Here is an 18210-nt window from a genome sequence, read left to right on the forward strand (position 1 = left end):
CCTCTCTGTTTCTCACCTTTCCCCCCACATTTTTATTCCCCCCTCGTCATTTGCTGCAAGACACATCCCTGAGGGATGCTTGGCACATCCTCCTAGAGCAGTGATGGCGAACCTATGACACGTGTGTCAGAGGTGACACGTGAACTCATTTTTTTGGTTGATTTTTCTTTGTTAAATAGCATTTAAATATATAAAATAAATATCAAAAATATAAGTCTTTGCTTTACTATGGTTGCAAATATCAAAAAATTTATATATGTGACACGGCACCAGAGTTAAGTTAGGGTTTTTCAAAATGCTGACACGCCAAGCTCAAAAGGTTCACCATCACTGTCCTAGACTCTTGAGATGGCATTTGAGAAAAACTTAACTCTTTCTTGAATCTACTTGGTGACACAGAGAGGCTCTGAGGCTGACTGGATTGTGTGTCTGGTTACTTCTTAAGCACGTGTAACTCTTCTTGGGTAGTTTAAGATATATTTTAGTTTTCTAGCTGAGGAATTCCTTCTGGTTTTCTCAGATCTGAATCTCTGAGATGGTCAAAGGGATAGTTCTCTTACAATATTAGTGGAAATGAGTTATAATTGGAAGTTCTTTAGTATTTTTGAGTGCCCCCATATCTTCATGAGAGGCAAGGCTAAGGGGGAAACACGAATGTAGAATCTATGAGGACAACTTCCTTAGGATCTGGATGAAATCCATATTACTTTACCTGCTGCAGATTGCCTTATCCAAGCAGGTTTTTTTTTTTTTTTTTTGGCTACCACATGCTATTTCCAAAGACAGGATGAGAGGGAATGGGCTTCAACTGCAGCAGGAAAGATTAAGGGCAGAGGTCAGGAAGAACTTTGGTTCTGTGACAACTATATATCAAGCAAGGCCAAGACCAGGGGATGTTTTGGCATTCCCTTGGAATTGTTAAAAGAACAGGACAGATTACTTCCTATGCTCACTCTAAACAGAAAATAGTGTGACAAAGGAAACAGCTTTGTGTTAGAAATTTCCTGTGCAGTACGAGCTGAGGACTGGGAATTGAGATTTGAGGCCGGAATATCTACCAGCAACTTCCTTCATGCAGACCAATGCTCAGGATGCCAACTGACCAGGGCAACAGGGAAGGCCATCCGCCCTTCCAGTTTCTGAGGGATGCTCATAGTTTCCCAGCTTCAGAATTTTCTGTCCCTTGCTTTTCCTCTCAGCTTGCCTTTCAACTCTGCATAGCTAGCTCCATTTTAAAAAACAAAATGAAATAAACATTTGGAAACTTTGACCATCCTATCTTTTCTTCTTTACCGCCAAAACTTGGTGAACAGATGATTCAGTGCCACTGCTACCATTCTCTCACCACAGGCTCCTGTCCTGTTTCCAGTCAGGTTCCACCCTCCACTTCACTCCCTCACCACACGCTCTCTCCTACAATTGGGGTCCACCTTCCTCTTTCTCTCTCAGGTCCCTTGTAACCTACCTGTCTCCATGTCCTAGTCCGTGTTGCCCCTCACTTCTCTGTGGCATCCTATGGACTCCAAACTGCTTCTGGACACCCTCGTGTCCCTTGTCTCCATGGCCAATATGTTCCTGTCACTGGTCTGTCTCCCTGGCCTATCTTTTTTTTTTTCAGGCATTGGCTTAATGTCCCCACCTCACCTGGAGAAGCCAGTTGGCAAGTTGTTCTAGAAGTTCAAGATTACAGCGCTGAAGGCTCCACTAGGATGGCATTAGAAGGAAAGGGGCAATGGATGTCATTTCAAAGGAAAACTTCGGTTACCTGGAAATATGGATGCAGGAAGTAGAGGAGGCTGATGAGCCAAGCAACTCTCCCAGGGTTCTAGTGTATGAAACTGGATTAATGAAGTCAGGAAATTCAGCAAGAGGCGCTGGTTCTAAGGCAATTTGATTTGAGTAGAAAGCAGGGCATACAAGTGGATAATATATCTGAAGAGCAAAGTTAATGGAAATGAATAGAAAACCTTTTATCTCATTTGCTCTTGCTGCTTCAGCACCTCCTAGCTCCTTAATCAATATTTCCAGCTTCCAAGCCCTCCCAGGCTCTGCGATGACAGTTCTGATTGCTGATTGGACATTACCACCTGAATGCCCATCATCACTTCAGACTCCTCAGGTAAGGGTAAATGTGTTACAGGGAAGTAGCATGGAAACTGGCTTACGCGTCATGGGTTCTAGGGCCTCTGATCATCTCTAGACAACCACTGATCTGCTTTCTGTCAGTATTGCTTTGCATTTCCTAGAATTTTATATAAATGGAGTGATTTAGTATTTATTTATTTTTTTTGGTCTGACATTTCATTCAGCATAATTATTTTAAGATGCACTCATGTATTGTTGGTATATCAATAATTCACTCTTTTTTTACTACTGAATAGTATTCCATCATATGTATATATCACAATCTGTTTATCCTATCACTTGTTGATGGGTTTTGGATTGCTTTCAGGTTTTGGCTATCTATATATATAAAAGCCTAAGCAACTGAACGACCAAATGACCGAACGATTGGTTGCTATGACATGCACTGAACACCAGGGGGAAGATGCTCAACACAGGAGCTGCCCCCTGGTGGTCAGTGTGTTCCCACAGCCAACCTCCCGCAGCCCCTCCCCCCGCCGGCCAACCTCCTGTGGCCCCAATTGGTTCTGATCACCTGCCAGGCCGAGGGACCCCACCCATGCATGAATTTGTGCACCAGGCCTCTAATCTCTATATATAAAAGCCTAAGTGACTGTTATGACCAGTCAACTGGTTGACCAGTTGCTATGACATGTACTGGCCACCAGAGGGCAGACGCTCAATGCAGGAGCTGCCCCCTGGTGGTCAGTGTGCTCCCACAGCCTATCTCCCATGGCTGACCAACCTCCAGCAGTCTCTCCCCCAAGTTGGGCCCGATCACCCGCCAGGCTGAGGAACCCTACCCATGCATGAAGCCCCCTGATTGCTTCCAGGTTTTGGCTATCCATCTCTTTCCTTCTCTCTCTCTCTCTCTCTCTCTCTCTCTCTCTCTCTCTGTCTTGCTCTCCCTCTTCTTATCACCATCTTTCTTCCACTTTTGTCTTATCTCATTTTAACCTCTCTGTTTCTCACCTTTCCGCTCACATTTTTATTCCCCCTTTGTCACTTGCTGCAAGACACATCCCTGAGGAATGCTTGGCACATCCTCCTAGGCTCTTGAGATGGCATTTGAGAGAAAACTTAACTCTTATAAAATTTGTGCACTGGGCCTCTAGTTATAAATAAAGCTGCTATGACAATGTGTGTGCAAGTCATTGCAAGGATATATGCTTTTATTTCTCAAGAATGGCAGGTACATGCCCTGACTGGGAATTGAACCTGCAACCTTCCGGTACACAAGATGATGCTCTAACCCACTGAGCCCCACTAGCCAGGCTGAACAAGTCTTTTTAATTATAGACATAGATTATAGTATCTCACTGTGGTTTTAGTTTGTATTTCCCTAATGACTATTGATGTTAAGCATCTTCTCAAGTGTTTATTTGCCACCTATATATATGCTAAGGTGAATGTCTATTTAAATCTTTTGCCCAATTTGTAAAAGTTGAACTATCTATTTTCTTATTCTATAAGTTTGAGAGTTCTTTATATATTCTGGGTACAGTCCCTCATCAGATATGTGTATCTCCAATATTTTTTTATCAATGGCTTATCTTTTTATTATCTTAACAATGCTTTTGAATAGCAGAATTTTAATTTTGAAGCCAAGTTTATCTTTTTTTTTTAAGATTTATGCTTTAGGTGCCATATCTAAGAAATCTTTGCCTCCCTAAGGTCACAAAGATTTTCTTCCATGTCTTCTATAAATTTTATAGTTTTAGGTTTTACATTTAGGTCTATTGTCTTTTTGGGTTAATGTTTGTATATGGTGTGAGATATTGATCTAAACTCATTTTCTGTTTGCATATGGATATTATGATAGGCAGAATTATACTCTTTCCCAGATATGGTTATGTCCTGATCCCCAGAACCTATGGCTATGTTAGGTTACATGGCAAATGAAAATTGAGGTTTCAGTTGGAATTAAGGTTGCTAATCTGATGATTTTAAAAATAGAAAGATTATCCTAGGTTTATCTGAGTGGGCCCATTGTAATCACAAGGGTTCTTAGAGGTGGGAGAGGGGAACTGAAGAGAGATCCAGAGAGATGGTAGTATGAAATGGACTTGAACAATATTTCTGGGTTTGAAGATGGAGGAAGGGGGACAGAAGCCAAACAAACAAAAAAAAAGTGCAGGTGGTTTCTAGAAGATGGAAAAAGCAAAGAAACAGATTATTCTTTAGACTCAGTCTCTGAAAAGAATGTGTATCCTTGCTAGCACTTTGATTTAGCTCAGTGAGACCCATTTTGACTTCCAGAATTGCAAGATAATAAAAATTTTGTTATTTTTTAAATCATTAACACTAAGTTTGTGGTAATTTGTTATAACTGCCATAGAAAACTAACACAGATTTTTTAGTTATTCAAGTACCACATGGAGACTATCCTTTTTACACTGAAACCCCTTTGATCTTGGTTGAAAAATCAATTGACCATAAATGTGTGAGTCTGTTTTGGGACTCCATTTTATTCCATTGATCCATTTGTCCATCTTTAAACCAACATCACATTATCTTGATTACTGTAACTTTATAATAAGTCTTGAAATTGAGATGCATAAGTCCTCCAACTTTCTTCATTCTTAGTTATTGGCTTTTCTAGTTTCTTTGCATTGAATCAGCTTGCCAATATCTACAGAAAACCTTCTGGGACCTTCATTGGAATTTTATTGAATCCACAAGTCAATTTGGGGAAAATTGATGTCTTAAAATTGATGTCTTCTGATCAATGACCCAGTGTATCTCTCTATTTTCTTGTCTTCTTTAATTTCTTTCAGCAGTGTATTGTAGTTTACAATGTATAGGCCTTGCATATATTTAAGCAGATTTAAGCTCCATATTTCATATTTTTAAGCTTATGTAAATAGTGATTTTTAAAATTTCCATTTCCAAATCTTCATTGCTAGTGTATAAAAATAAAATTTATTTTTCATATTTGTTTTATATCTTGAAATCTTGCTAAACATGATCTTAGTTCTAGTGGCATTTTGGTAGAATTATCTAAACGGACAACTATGTTATCTATAAATAAAGCAGTTTTACCTCTTCTTTGCTAATTTGGATACCTTTAATTTATTTTTCTTCCCTTATTGTACTGGTTAAAACATCCGGTATAATGTCAAATAGGAGTGAGCGTGAACATCCCTGCTTTGCTCTTATTTTCGGGGACAAGAATTGTTTGTCAACATTAAGTATGATATTAGCTATAGGTTTTTTGGTTAGATGCCCTTTATTAGGTTGAGGAAGTTCCTTCTATTTCTAGCTCTCTGAGAATTTTGATCAAAAGTGGATGCTGTATTTTGTCAAATGCTTATCTTGTCTACTAAGATGACCATATGGTTTTCTTTTTAGTATGGTATGTATATTAATTTTCTAGGACTGCTGTAGCAAAGTACCACAAACTGGTAGCTTAGAATATATTTATTCTGTCACTGTTCTGGAAGCTGGAGGTCCAAATCAAAGTGTCCGCAGGGCCATTCTCCCTCTAAGTCTATGGTTTGAATCCTTTCTTGCTTCTTCCTAGCTTCTGGTGGTTTCTGTTAATCCTTGGTGTTCTTTCGCGTGCAGTAGCATCGCTCCAATTTCTGCCTCTGTTGTCACATTGTGTTTTCTCTCTGTGTCTCTGTCTTAACATGGAGCTTTTCTCTTCTAAGGACACAAGTCATATTGGATTAGGGCCCACGCTAATGTCCTCACCCAAAATTAATTACATCTCTAAAGACCTTATTTCCAAATAAGATCACATTCACAGGTATTGCATTTTAGGACTTTAACACATCTTTTTGGGAGACAAAATTCAACTCATAACATATGGTAAATTACACTGATAGATTTTCAAATGTCAAACCAATCCTGCATCCTTGGGATAAGCAACTTGGCCATGATGTATTATCCTTTTTATATATTACTAGAGGCCTGGTGCACAAAAATTTGTGCACTGGGGGGTGGGGGGTGTCCCTCAGCCCCACTTGTGCCCTCTCACAGTCTGGGACCCCTCGGGAGATAACGACCTGCTGGCTTAGGCCTGCTCCCGGGTGGCAGAGGGCACGCCCAATCCCTAGGTGCAGCCCCTGGTCGGGCTCAGAGCAGGGCCAATTGGGGAGTTGGGGCGCCGCCCCCTGTCATGCACAGAGCAGGGAGGATCAGGAGGTTGCGATGCCACCCCCAGTCACGCTCAGGGTAGGGCCGATTGGGGGGTTGGGGTGCCTCCCCCTGTCACACACAGAGCAGGGCTGATCAGGGGGTTGGGGAGCTCCTCCCTGTCATGCACAGAGCAGTGCCGATCAGGGGGTTGGGGCGCCTTCCCCTGTCACAAACAGAGCAGGGCAGATAGGGAGGTTGTGGCCCCGCCCCCTGTCACACATAGATCTGCAGGGCGATCAGGGGGTTTGGGCGCTGCCCCCTGTCACGCTGCTCCAGGGGCCAGGAGGCCTCGCTGCTCCGCTGATCTCGGTGCTGGGAGGCCTCGCGGCTCCACTTGACACAGGGGCAGTGAGGCCTCGCTGCTCCGCTGATCCCAGTGCTGGGAGGCTCCGCTGATCCTGGTGCCAGGAGGCCTCGCGGCTCCGCTGATCCCAGTGCTGGGAAGCATATTACCCTTTTACTATATAGGATAGAGGACTGGTGCACGGGTGGGGGCCGGCTGGTTTGCCCTGAAGGGTGTCCCAGATCAGGGTGGGGGTCCCGCTTGGGTGCCTGGCCAGCCTGGATGAGAAGATGATGGCTGTTTGCAGCTGGTCACACCCCTTTCAAGGTGGGGGTCCCCACTGGGGTGCCTGGCCAGTCTGGGTGAGGGGCTGAGGGCCATTTTCAGGCTGGCGTGTGACTGAAGCTCCCAACCTCTCCTTTTTTTTTTGTTTTCTTTTTTATTCTGGGATTTATTTACCTTCTATGGCTGTCACTGGAACTGAGAGCTGGCCTTAGCTCTGAGGCTCAGTTCCAGCTCTGAGACCTCGGCTGCTGAAAGCAGGTATCTGGTTTGTTTGGCTTCTATAATTGAAACACTGTTGCAACTCCAGCTTGGCTGGCTGGCTGAAAGCATGGGGTTTGTTTAGCTTCTATAATTGCAACATTGTTTCTTAGAGTGCAGCTCAGAGGCCGGCAGCGGCAGGTGGGGAACCTTGGCTTCCTCCTTCACTGGAGCAAGCAAGCCTCCTGTTCGCTTCAGCTGCCTGGCTGCCAGCCGCCATCTTGGTTGGCAGTTAATTTGCACATTGCCCTGATTAGCCAATGAATAGCGTGTCAGAGGTACGGTTAATTACCATGTTTGTCTATTATTAGATAGGACTGGTTTTGATTTGCTAAAATTTTATTAAGAATTTTGCATATATGTTTATGAAAAATAGTGGTCTGTAGTTTCTTTTCTCTTAGTTTGCCTTTGTTTAGTTCTGGTATCAGAGTAATGCTGGCCTTATAGAAATAATTGGGAAATAATTCCCACTTCTTTATTTTTCTTGAATAGTGAGTGTGGATTGCTATTATTTATTATTATTGCCTAAATGTTTCACAGAATTTACCAGTGAAGCCATATGGGTTTTGAGAGTCTTTTTAATGGGACGCTTTTAAGCTAAAGTTTTATTTCTTTAATAAATGTATGGCTATTTAAATTATCTATTTCTTCTTGAGTAAGCTTTAGTAGTTTGTCTTTCAAGGAACTTGTCCATTTTATGGAAATTGTCAAATTTTTTTATATAAAATTGTTCACAATGTCCCCTTATTATTTTTTACATCTGTATAATCTATAGTGATGCCAGCTCTCTCATTCCTGCTAATTGTAATTTGATTCTTCTTTCTTGTTGCCTTATTCCCATCTAGCTAGAGATTTATTAATTTTATGGATCTCAAAGAACCCAGTTTTGAATTCATTGATTTTTCTCTTTTATTTTTCTGTTATTTCATTGCTTTGGCTCTGCTCTTTACACATTTTTTGTTTTTCTGCTTTGCGTTTAATTTACTCTTAAGGTAGCATAGGAAATCATTGATTTGAGACCTTTCTTTTGAAAATATTTTAGAAATCAAAATTTCCTTCTAACTGCTACTTTAGCTATAGCTCACAAATATTCATATGATGTGTTTTTATTTTTATTCACTTTAAATTCTAATATCCCCTTTGAGTTCTTCGTTGACCATGGGTTATATAGAAGTATGTTATTTAGTTTGCAAATATTTGGAGGGATTTTCCAGATATTTGTTATTGATTTATAATTCAATTGTGTTGTGCTCAAGAACATACTTTATATGATTTTTTAAAAAACAACAGGTATAATTTGCATAATACTGTGCATGGTGAATCCTTTTAAATTTACTGAGACTTATTTTATGTCTTAGCATATGGTTTATCTTGAAAAATGTTACCTATGCACTTGAAAAAAATGTGTACCTGCCACTGTTGAGTGGAGTATTCTATAAATGTCAGTTAGGTTAAGTTGGTTGATATCATTGTTAATATCTTTCTGATTACCTCTCTCCTTATTCTACCAATTATTAAGTGAGACAGATATTAAATTCTCTACCTATAGTTATAAATTTGTCTATTTCTCCTTGTAGTCTATCAGTTTTGCTTCATATTTTTGAAACTTTTATTAAATGCAAAAACGTCTAGGATTTTGTATGTCCAGTTAATAAATTGAAATGTCCCTCTTTGTCCCTGGTAATATTTGCTCTGAAATATATGTCTGATGTTAATATAGCTAAGAACATTTATATTTTTAATAGAAATCACCACATTTCCTCTCAAAAATCAGTGTCATTATGTAAGGTTATCCCCCATTCTGGTCCACATTTATTGAGATTTTAATATGAACCTCCCGCTAAACATGTAATGTTCCTTCTCAGTTTGGGATGAGATAGTACTCTTGCCATGACTCTGATTCTCTATCTGCACAATAGTGGCAGTAAATAGCAGCTCTGTCATCCTGTGTGTGGGGGTGAGGGGTGTGGGGAGGGGGAGTACAGGCCAGGGTTTTGTCTTGGGGTTAATTTAGGGAGGCAAAATTTAGAAAAGACAAAGGAGAAGTACTTTCATTGTCAGAGGAGGTGGTAAGTAGGGGGCACTTGACTGCTTTAAGGCAGTTCAAGATATCAGGGCCAGATGAATTAGATCTCATGGCAGTTACCTTGTGATCTCAGAGTCACTATTAAACTTTTTTAAGAAATGGGGTCTGATAGATATACCCAAGATTGGAGACAGGTAACTGTACAACAAACAAACAAAAATTGTGTCATTCAGTAAAGGAAGTGATGTGTCCACGGAACCAGAAAGGCTTCACTAAAAACTTAATTAATTCATTCTATTTGCTGTTAGAGTTAGCCAGTTGGTAGATTTGGAAAGGTCCCAGGTGCTTTGACCCAGAGAGAGGCATAACTAAGTAGGCTGTCAGAGACAAACAGACCCAGAAGATTCTGGCTGGTGGGCAGCAGGCCATCAACTGTAGACTAGAACCTGGTTTTCCTATTGCGTGTGTTTAACACATGAGGTCAGGCCACAGCCTCTCCATTTATTTGCCTGGATGAGGCAACAGCAACAGCCCCCAACACACCACATTAAGTACGCAGGTTAAAGAGCCTCTATTTTATAGTCTCTGCAGTCACTAGAACTATACACAGAATACTGGCTAATTATTGTTTAATTATTGCTTAAAAACCAATTGGCACAATACAATCACTGCATTAATTACCCCATACAGCATCTGCTTTCTTTCTTTGCTGTCATCCCCATTCCTCTCCAGCCTTTCTCCCCACTTTAATTGAAATTCAGCTTGCTGTAACACCTCCCTGCTCCTGGCCAACTGGATCTCTCCATTCAAACGAGGAAGAAGAACAAAACAGAGCCCCAGGGATTAGGGAGTTTTGACAGCTGTCCAAGAGAAGCGCTGAGATGCGGGCCAAGTACTGAGGCAGGACAGAGACGAATGGGAGGCAGAAGAGTGACGCGGGGAGGGAGAGAAAGGCAGGGGGACGTCGCCAGAGGAACGAACTGGACAAAGAGTCACGGAGGCAGGCAGAGATGTGTCAAGGGGCACTGAAAAGGGGAAAAAGGAAGAAGAAGCTAGAAAAGAACTATGGGGAGGTCGTGAGGAAGACGCCAGGGGTTCAGGAGGGGAGCAAGGCGGGAGAGAGCTTGTCAGGAAGGAGGGAGGAAAAGTCCAGCGCCTAGGGACAGGTCAGTGCAGCTCGGGGAGCGGTCTGCAGAGGAGGCCGACTAGCAGCGTGGGGTTCCCCCTCGCACACCTGGGAGCGGGGCGGGGCGCGGGGTGCGGGGCGCGGAGCCCCGCGCGAGCCCGCGTGCGCCGGGCGGCCCGCCCCTCCTGCCGCCCCCCGCGCGGGGCTTTCCTGCGGGGCTCAGGAAGCCGGCCTCGCACCGCGGGAACAATAGCTTGGGGCGGCTCTCGGCCCCCCGAGAGGCCGGCGCCGGGCCGCGGGCCGAGGAGGCGACCGCGCCGCCGGGGGTCCGCGGCCAGCCCCGGCCCGGGCCGGAGCCCGAGCGGAGCTCGGCGCTGCCCGCTCATTGTTGGCCGGGACGGAGGAGCGGGAGCCGGGGGAGGAGCTGGGAGGCGGCGGCGGCGGCGGCGGGAGCCAGAGGGGGAGCCAGAGAGCGGGCGAGCGAGCGAGGGAGGGAGGAGGTAGAGAGACAGGGAGGGCGGGAGGGAGGAGGAAAAATAAAGAGGAGAGCCGAGCAGGGCTGAACAATAGAGACAGGCGGACGGGCGAGGAGGAGAGCCAGCTGCCGCTGCCGAGCAGGAGCGGGCGCCCAGGCAGCCCGGACCCCGGCGCGGGCCCGGCCCCGGCAGACAGCAGGCGGCCAGCGCCCCCGGGGAGGGGTCCCATGGGGGAGCCGGCGGCCGGCGCCCCCAGCCCGCCGCGCGCCTCCGCTTGAGGGGGGCTCGGCGCTCCGTGCCCAGCCCCGCCGCCCAGCCTCCAGCCCTCGGAGCCCGGGGTCCGCCGGGTCTGTGGCCGCCGCCGCCGCTGCGCCCCGCGCCCTCCGCCCACCCGGCTCCGGGCAGCCCTCGGCCCCAGGCTCCGCCGGCGCCCGGCTGCTCGCGGACGCCCTCCCCCAGTCATGAACCCCCCGGAGGGGGCGGCGGAGGAAGGAGGAGCAGCCGACTCGGACGTGGACGCCTTTTTCCGGACAGGTAGGCTGGGCAGGGCGCGGGCGGCCGCGGGCAGGGCCGCTGCCTCGGACGCGGCGTCTCGGACAAGTTTGGGGAAGCGGGGCTGTTGCTGCGGGTGTGCATGTTGGGGGGCAGTCCCCCTCGCCGTCCGGGCTGGAGTTGCCGAGATCCCCGTGGTTATGGCAATGCTGGTGGCGTGTCGGGGGCGAGTGGGGGCTGGGAGCGCGGCGCCCCTCGGTGTCCACCCCACTTGCGGGAGTCTGCGGTGGGGAAGCGGGAGGCGGGTCCCTCGGCCGCCTTCCCGGGAGCGCGGCGATGGGGCGATGTGGGCTCACTTTGCAGCGCGCCGCTCGGGCTACCGGCGTCCCCGGCCCCTCCCTCGGTGCCCCTCTTCTCCCAGCGCCTGTCAGCCCGGCTCCGGCTGCCCTGGGCTGGCACCCCTCCTCGGCCCGGGGCCCTGATGTGCACAGAGGGCCGTGGGGACCCGGAGTCGCGAAGGCTGCAGACTGACAGCCAGGAGCGGGGCGGACCCAGGACGGTCAAGCCGGGTGTGTGCGGGGAGCCAGCGGCTTAGACTTGAGAGGCAGATCCTGTTGGGAGGGCGGTGGGCGCCCGGGACCTCCTCCCGGCCCTCCTCTTTTCCAGTTCTGGAAACAGATAAGCTTTTCATAGGAATCACTCATTCCTGGAAGTGTGCGTTAGCGTCCCCCTCGCACACACCCACCGGGTCTTGGCTTGCCTGTGGGTTGCAAAGCCCCCAGATCTGTCTTCCCAGCGTTTGCAGCCTCGCCATCTCCCATCCCCCAGGTCGATAGCTTCTCCTGTTCCTTGGCTGCAGAGTCCCTTCCCAGAACAGACACCTTCCACCCTCCTTTCCCCACCACCTGTGGCCCTGTTTTTCTGGTGGCTAGGGATTCCCCATCTCCCTTTTACCTGTGGCTTCCACCAACTCGGGAGATAGAGCTCCCCATCTCCCATGTCTGGAACCATTTTGTCTGGAATCTTTGTCCCACGGAGTCCAGTAAGTTATGGGACTGGCGCTTCTGCCCTCTCCTTCAGTAAGTTGGATTAGAGGACATGGATTGGTGGGGTCAGCGATCAGGATAGCTCCGAAGCTCTCTGCACATCCATCTGTTTCCTAACCTCCCTGCCTTGCCCTCGAGGTCATCTCTAGGAGTGCATTGTCGGGGGAGACTTGTGGCTTTAGAAGTCAAGACTTGATTGGCCCATATGTTCCTTTTCTAGTGGGTCTGGAAAGGAAAATGCTGGAGTACAGGAGCAGATGCCAGGACTGGAGAAAGCAGAGGGAGCCCCCTGTTACCCTATCCTGCTTCCTAGGACTCAGCCTTGCCTCTCTCCCTCCTTCCTTCCCCCAAGAGGTGGATTGTACACACACATTCATATTCATTCATATTCTCTCTCTCTCTCTCTCCCCCCTCCCTCTTCCCCTCTCCCCCTCTCCCCCTGTCGCTCTCTCTCCCTCTCTCCCTCTCCCCCTCTCCCTCTCCCTCTCTCCCTCTCCCCCTCTTCCCCTCTCCCCTCTTTCTCCTCTCCCCCTGGGAACCAAAGCATGGATTCTAAAGTGCATGTGGGGAGTCAGCATCTCAGACCTGACCTGAGTTTGTAGCCTGCTATCTAGGGTCAAATTTCTGTGAGCTAAATGATACCAGAAAACATTCACCAGGGGGTCTTCCTGACCCCTCTTGCCTCCCATCTGGGGCAAAAGTCTCCCTTTTCTTAGCTTGAGGAAAACTCTTGAAGTGGGAGCCTTTTTTTTTTTAGACCCCACTTTTATTTTTTGGTGTTCACTCCTCCTTTCCCTTTCCTACCACCTAAACACTGGTTCCTGTCGATTTTCTGTCCCAGGCCCTTGGAGCAGGACTCAGTTTCTGGAGGCTTGCTAATTTCTGACAAATGACTTCACACAGTGTTAAATGTGTTAATGGCCTCTAATGGTCCAATGTGTTACTTTTCCCAGGGCCTTTCAAAACACAACACGGGGCTTACATTGTCTATCCCAGGCTCAAATCACAGAGTGAATAGCAGACTCCTGGGGACTCCTGTTAGGGATATTCTTTCCTCCTTGGGCAGCCTTGTTGAAGGGAGGCTAGGTCTGATGTACACTTACAATCAGAGAAATGTGAAAACCTCAATGAATATGGCTGGAAATGACTGATTATCTGTAACAAGTGCCAAAAGGGAGTGTAGGCTGGCCCTCTGTGCTCTGCTTCTTGATCTTACCCTTTCCAATCTTTAGCCTGGGCTTTTGCTGGGGATTCTTAAGCCCGGAAAAGGCCATATTTCTTAACCTTCTTCCTTCTGATTGCCCTGTTTATGGAACATAGCACTACACCTGGTAATCAGGACACTATGAATTTATTCAGCTGAACAACTGAGAAAACGTTCAAACAAATCCTCAAAGGCCCCAGTGCCAGGATTACCTCCTTCTTTTTGGTGGAAAATTTTGCATGCACAAAGACCAGGCTGGCAATTGCTTTGTCAAAACTATGGCATACTGTGCCTCTAATCAGGTGTGTTTCAAATTATTCTATCATTTTGGTTCCTTACTTGTCATCTTCCAATTATTTTGATATTTCAGCTCTCTTAACTAACTGACTAAGCTAGAATTCTTAAATCTTACTTCCCTGCATGCATGTGGACACACACAGACACTACCCCAGCACACTATTCTTATAGATTGGTGGACTCCATATCATCTACCTGGGAATTCTCTGTTCCAAGCCTGGGAAAGTATGTCTCATTAATTTTATTGATCATGGCTATGAGGCAGAGAAGGGGAAATATGGAAACTCAGAACTGGGAATAGGAACCAAATGGAATAGAAAGCCAATGAGGATTTTCAACTTCTAGAAGCCTTTTGCTGTCTAGGATGCTGTGGAATACTAACAAAATATTCAAAGTGCTTTCTGCCCTTGAAGAACTTTAAAAAAGAAGATTGACAGTTACTTCTCAGAGAGTAATTAATTGCTAAACATTATGGTGCTATAAGATAAAAAGTTGACGGAACTACAGAGGAGTGGAACTGAGGGTCGCCCTTGGGGAGGGCTCTGGATGGGGAGTGGGAAGAGCTGTGTGGGTAAAGGCACAGGGAGGTTGGGGCATTGACTTTGAGGATTTCTGGCTGACCAAACGAACGGAAGGTGTAGTTTGGGGAAGAATAGGAAACAGGATTGGTAAGTAGGGCAAGGCCAGATAGGAAGAGCCTTAGAAGCCCAAGAGAAGTGTTTGGATTTGATTCAGGATCAGTAGGGAGTCATTTAGGTTCTTGAGCAAGGGCATATCCCGAAGAAAGTGATATTTGGAAAGTTTAACCTGGAGGTAATATTACTGATGTAGTGGAGAAGAGAGATAATCCAGGGAGATGCAAAAGTGATCCAGACACAGGGGATGGTGGGAAGGGGGAAGGCTTGGTGTGGGTTGGTGGCAAAAAGGATGGGGAATCAGGGACAACACTGAGAGACATTTTCAAAGGTGGAAATGTGGTGATTTGTTGACAAACTAGTTATAGGGAGAAAAGAAAATTAAGCCCATGAAGAAAAAGAATTAGCTGGGTTGGAGGTCTGACAGTGTCCCCACTGATATAGTCTGGTTGAAGACAGGACCTGGTTTTGCAGGTAGTGATGTTAGCTTCAAATGTGGATAATTGGAGGTGATTGAGGGACATCCCGGTGGACTTGTTTTTGGGAAATGTGGCCTCAAGACAGGAGCATAGGCAGAGGTTAGAGTTGGCAATGTAGATGTAGAAACTTTCTGCGTCAAGAAATTGGGGGAAAACCTCTTATTCAGGAAGTGGCAACAAAGGAGACTTGATCCTGGGGACCCCAGAAAGTCAGCGTGGGTTTTGATGTGATGACAGGCTACAGACATATTGAGTAGGAGGAACGCAGGCACACTGGATAAGTGTCACTGGATATGATAAAAAGAAGGCCACTGGGAGCTCTTGAGAGTATAGTATTAAAAGAGGAATTTAGAATAGGGCCTTGGGATGGTGGGTAGAAAGCAGTTACTCGCAGAGTTTATCAGTGAAAGGAAAAAGAGGTTGTGTGCTCATCATAAGGGATGTTAGTATCAAGAAGAGCAGCTAGTGTGTGTGTGTGTGTGTGTGTGTGTGTGTGTGTGTGTGTGTTTGTCAGAGTCAGAACAGGTTTGGAGGTGGAAGGGAGCAAACTTGTGGACGGGAAAAACTGAAGATGTGAGATTGATTGTTGAGTTAGATACCTGAAGAGGTGAAATAAGACTAGGTTTTCTAACAAATGTAATAACTTAGCTTTGGTGACAGAGGAGAAACCTATTTCTTTAAGATTCAAGGGAAAAACAAGAAGATAAATGAAAACAGAATGATGTGGAAATATCTTCTACCTCAGTCCTTCTGTTGAGCTTTGTCCTGTGAATCCAGACATTTTTAGCTGGAGTGTGTGCTGTCACTTGGACTTTGGCCAGCTTCAAAATCAACTGTGTATGCCTTGACAACTCCTCAGACTAGCTCCCAGAAACTTGTGGGGAGTAGCAAGAGGACTTTGTTGTTCTGGAGAGGGAAAGTTGTTATATTTCTAATGCATTTACATCAACTATTTCTATATTAGTGTATTTTAGAATGTATCAATGACATCCAGGCGCATCTCCATAAGATTTGGGAGGCTTTGCTTCTTCCTTGGTACTTACAGTCTGTGAGGAATCTCTCCTCTGATAAGCCCTATTGAATTGTCTTTCATAGTTAGCCCTGTTGTCCATCTGCATGGCCTCTTCCCTAGGCCAGGACCCGTCATGTCAATCATGGATTCATTTAGTGGCCTTCATTCTTGTCCCTTGGAACCTGCTCCTCCCCCCCTTCAAATTGGCACTTGCAGGCAGATTGTACTTCACAAAGTAGATTACACTACTTGCATCACATTACTGCTTGGTCTCTGGACCTACAATGACTCCCCTGTGCCTTCAGGGTCAAGTTCTTACTCATAGCTCAACTCCAGCCTGACTGCTTTTCTCACTATCTAAGGGCATCTTGATTCATGTTCTCCTTGAATCATCTACCCTGGCACCCCCATCTCTAAATCCTGCCCTAGCCAGTTTGGCTCAGAGGAGCATTGGCCTGTGGACTGAAGGCTCCTGGATTTGATCCCGGTCAAGGGCACATACATCCCTGGCCCTGGTTGGGGTACGTGTGGGAGGCAACCAATCACATTGATGTTTCTCTCTGTATTTCCCTCTCCCTTCCACTCTCTCTAAAAACCAATGAAAAAATATCCTCAGGTGAGGATTAATAACAACAAAAAATCCAACTCTTTCTTCAAAACTTGAGCCCCACCTTCTTCTGTGAGCTTTTAACACTCAGAAGACCAATCCTCTCCTCCAAATTCCTGAAACACAGACTTGTCTATACTCATTTTCTCATTTCATCAGTGGTGTTATGTTGTTTTTTTGCCCTTTCATACATGTAGGGTTGATTTCTACCATTGAAATTCTTTGTTCTTTGGAGGTAAGGAAAAAGATCCTTTAAAAAACTTGTGATTGATATATCTCCTCCCCCAATGTAGATAAAGCAAACATGGCAATATATAAACAGTTGTTGAATCTAGGTGATGGTATATTGGTATTCACTGTATGATTCTTTAAACTTTTCTCTCAGATGATAGCCCCATCCTATTTAGATGGAGGAACTGGACATCATCATGTTCAAATCATACAAGAAGGGAGATTTGGGAATAACAACCTATGTTTGTGTGCAATTCTTTGACTAAATATGATCACCCTGGCTGTGCATTGCCAGGCATCTAAAGGGGAGGGGGTCTCTTACGTCCCGGGTGCTCTTCTGCAGCAATAGAAAACATCTCTTTTTGACATTGTGCTGGATGATCCAGAATGTAAACATGATGCGTAATTCAGTGTTAATTGTTTCTTCTTGATTCTCTTCCACTTCTACTCATCATTAATTGGGCTTTTAGTCACACAATTTCCCAGAAACTTGTGGGGAGTAGCGAGAGGACTTTGTTGTTCTGGAGAGGGAAAGTTGTTAATATTTCTAATGTTGCATTTACATCAGTTACTTCTATATTACTGTATTTTAGAATGTATCAATGACACCCAGGCAGATAGATCTCCATAGATTTGAGGGGCTTTGCTTCTTCCTTATGCTACCAAACATCAATAACTCTATTATTGGTACATTCTAGTTGTATTCGGTCAACTTTTGTGGGATGAAATAGGTGTTGGAATAAACTGAAGCTACAGAAAGAAATTAAATTAGAAGTAAGAAAAGTCTACTGACTGTAAATATCAAAACAAAGCACTAGAACAGGTGAAGTAGAGGTCCTTTTTAGATGTTGGAGAATGAACATTTTTACTTTCCAAAGTTCCTTCTGGTTCTGGAACTTGGCAGTTTGTTTACTTTTGGAAATAGTCAGTAGGGTATAGTGGTTCTCAACTCGGGACAATTTATCCCCCAGGGAACCACTGTTAGATGTCACAATTCAGGGAAGGGGGTTGCTAACGACATCTAGTGGGTAGAGGTCTAGGGTATTGCTAATCATCTTATAATGCTCAGGACAATAAAGAATTATTTAGCCCCAAAATGTTAATAGTGCTGAGACTGAGAAACCCTGTATACCAGAGATCATGGCCTTTGTTGTGTAAGATAGACTCAGCACTAACTAGGGATAGAATCCTGGGTAAATTATTTAATCCCTCACATCCTCAGTCTTCTGAAAAACTGGACTAATAATTGTTTTACAGGAAGAGAGCAATCCTTACTTGTGTTTTGGTAACAATTTGATAATAATTGAGAGGATTAAGAGGGAAAACAATGTGTAAAAAGCATCTAGCGGTTTCTGACACACATGCAATCCTAGTCTTTGCTGTTCCTGCTGTTTTAGTTATTGAGTGAATGTGATAGCACGAAGGCTGGGGTATCTCTGGAAGGGGTGCTGTGCAGGGCTTTTGACATGGGGTGGAAGAGGATGCC

General features: G+C 45.5%; 1 protein-coding gene across 20 annotated transcripts in view; it reads left to right on the forward strand.

The window, feature by feature from the left end:
- Positions 1 to 10832: 10832 nt before the first annotated feature.
- The window catches only part of KALRN (kalirin RhoGEF kinase), a 635703-nt gene continuing 628325 nt past the window's right edge, over positions 10833 to 18210 (forward strand). For all 20 annotated transcript variants that reach the window (XM_070406353.1, XM_070406356.1, XM_070406366.1 and 17 more), the window contains exon 1: positions 10833 to 11255. In XM_070406353.1, coding sequence (XP_070262454.1) covers positions 11183 to 11255 — 73 coding nt within the window. In that variant the 5' untranslated portion in view covers positions 10833 to 11182. The remainder of the gene's footprint in view (positions 11256 to 18210) is intronic.

The sequence above is a fragment of the Myotis yumanensis genome, unplaced genomic scaffold (assembly GCF_028538775.1).
Source record: "Myotis yumanensis isolate MYYU_CA2020_CCGP unplaced genomic scaffold, mMyoYum1.0.hap1 SCAF_2, whole genome shotgun sequence".
NCBI classification, from domain to species: Eukaryota; Metazoa; Chordata; class Mammalia; order Chiroptera; family Vespertilionidae; genus Myotis; species Myotis yumanensis.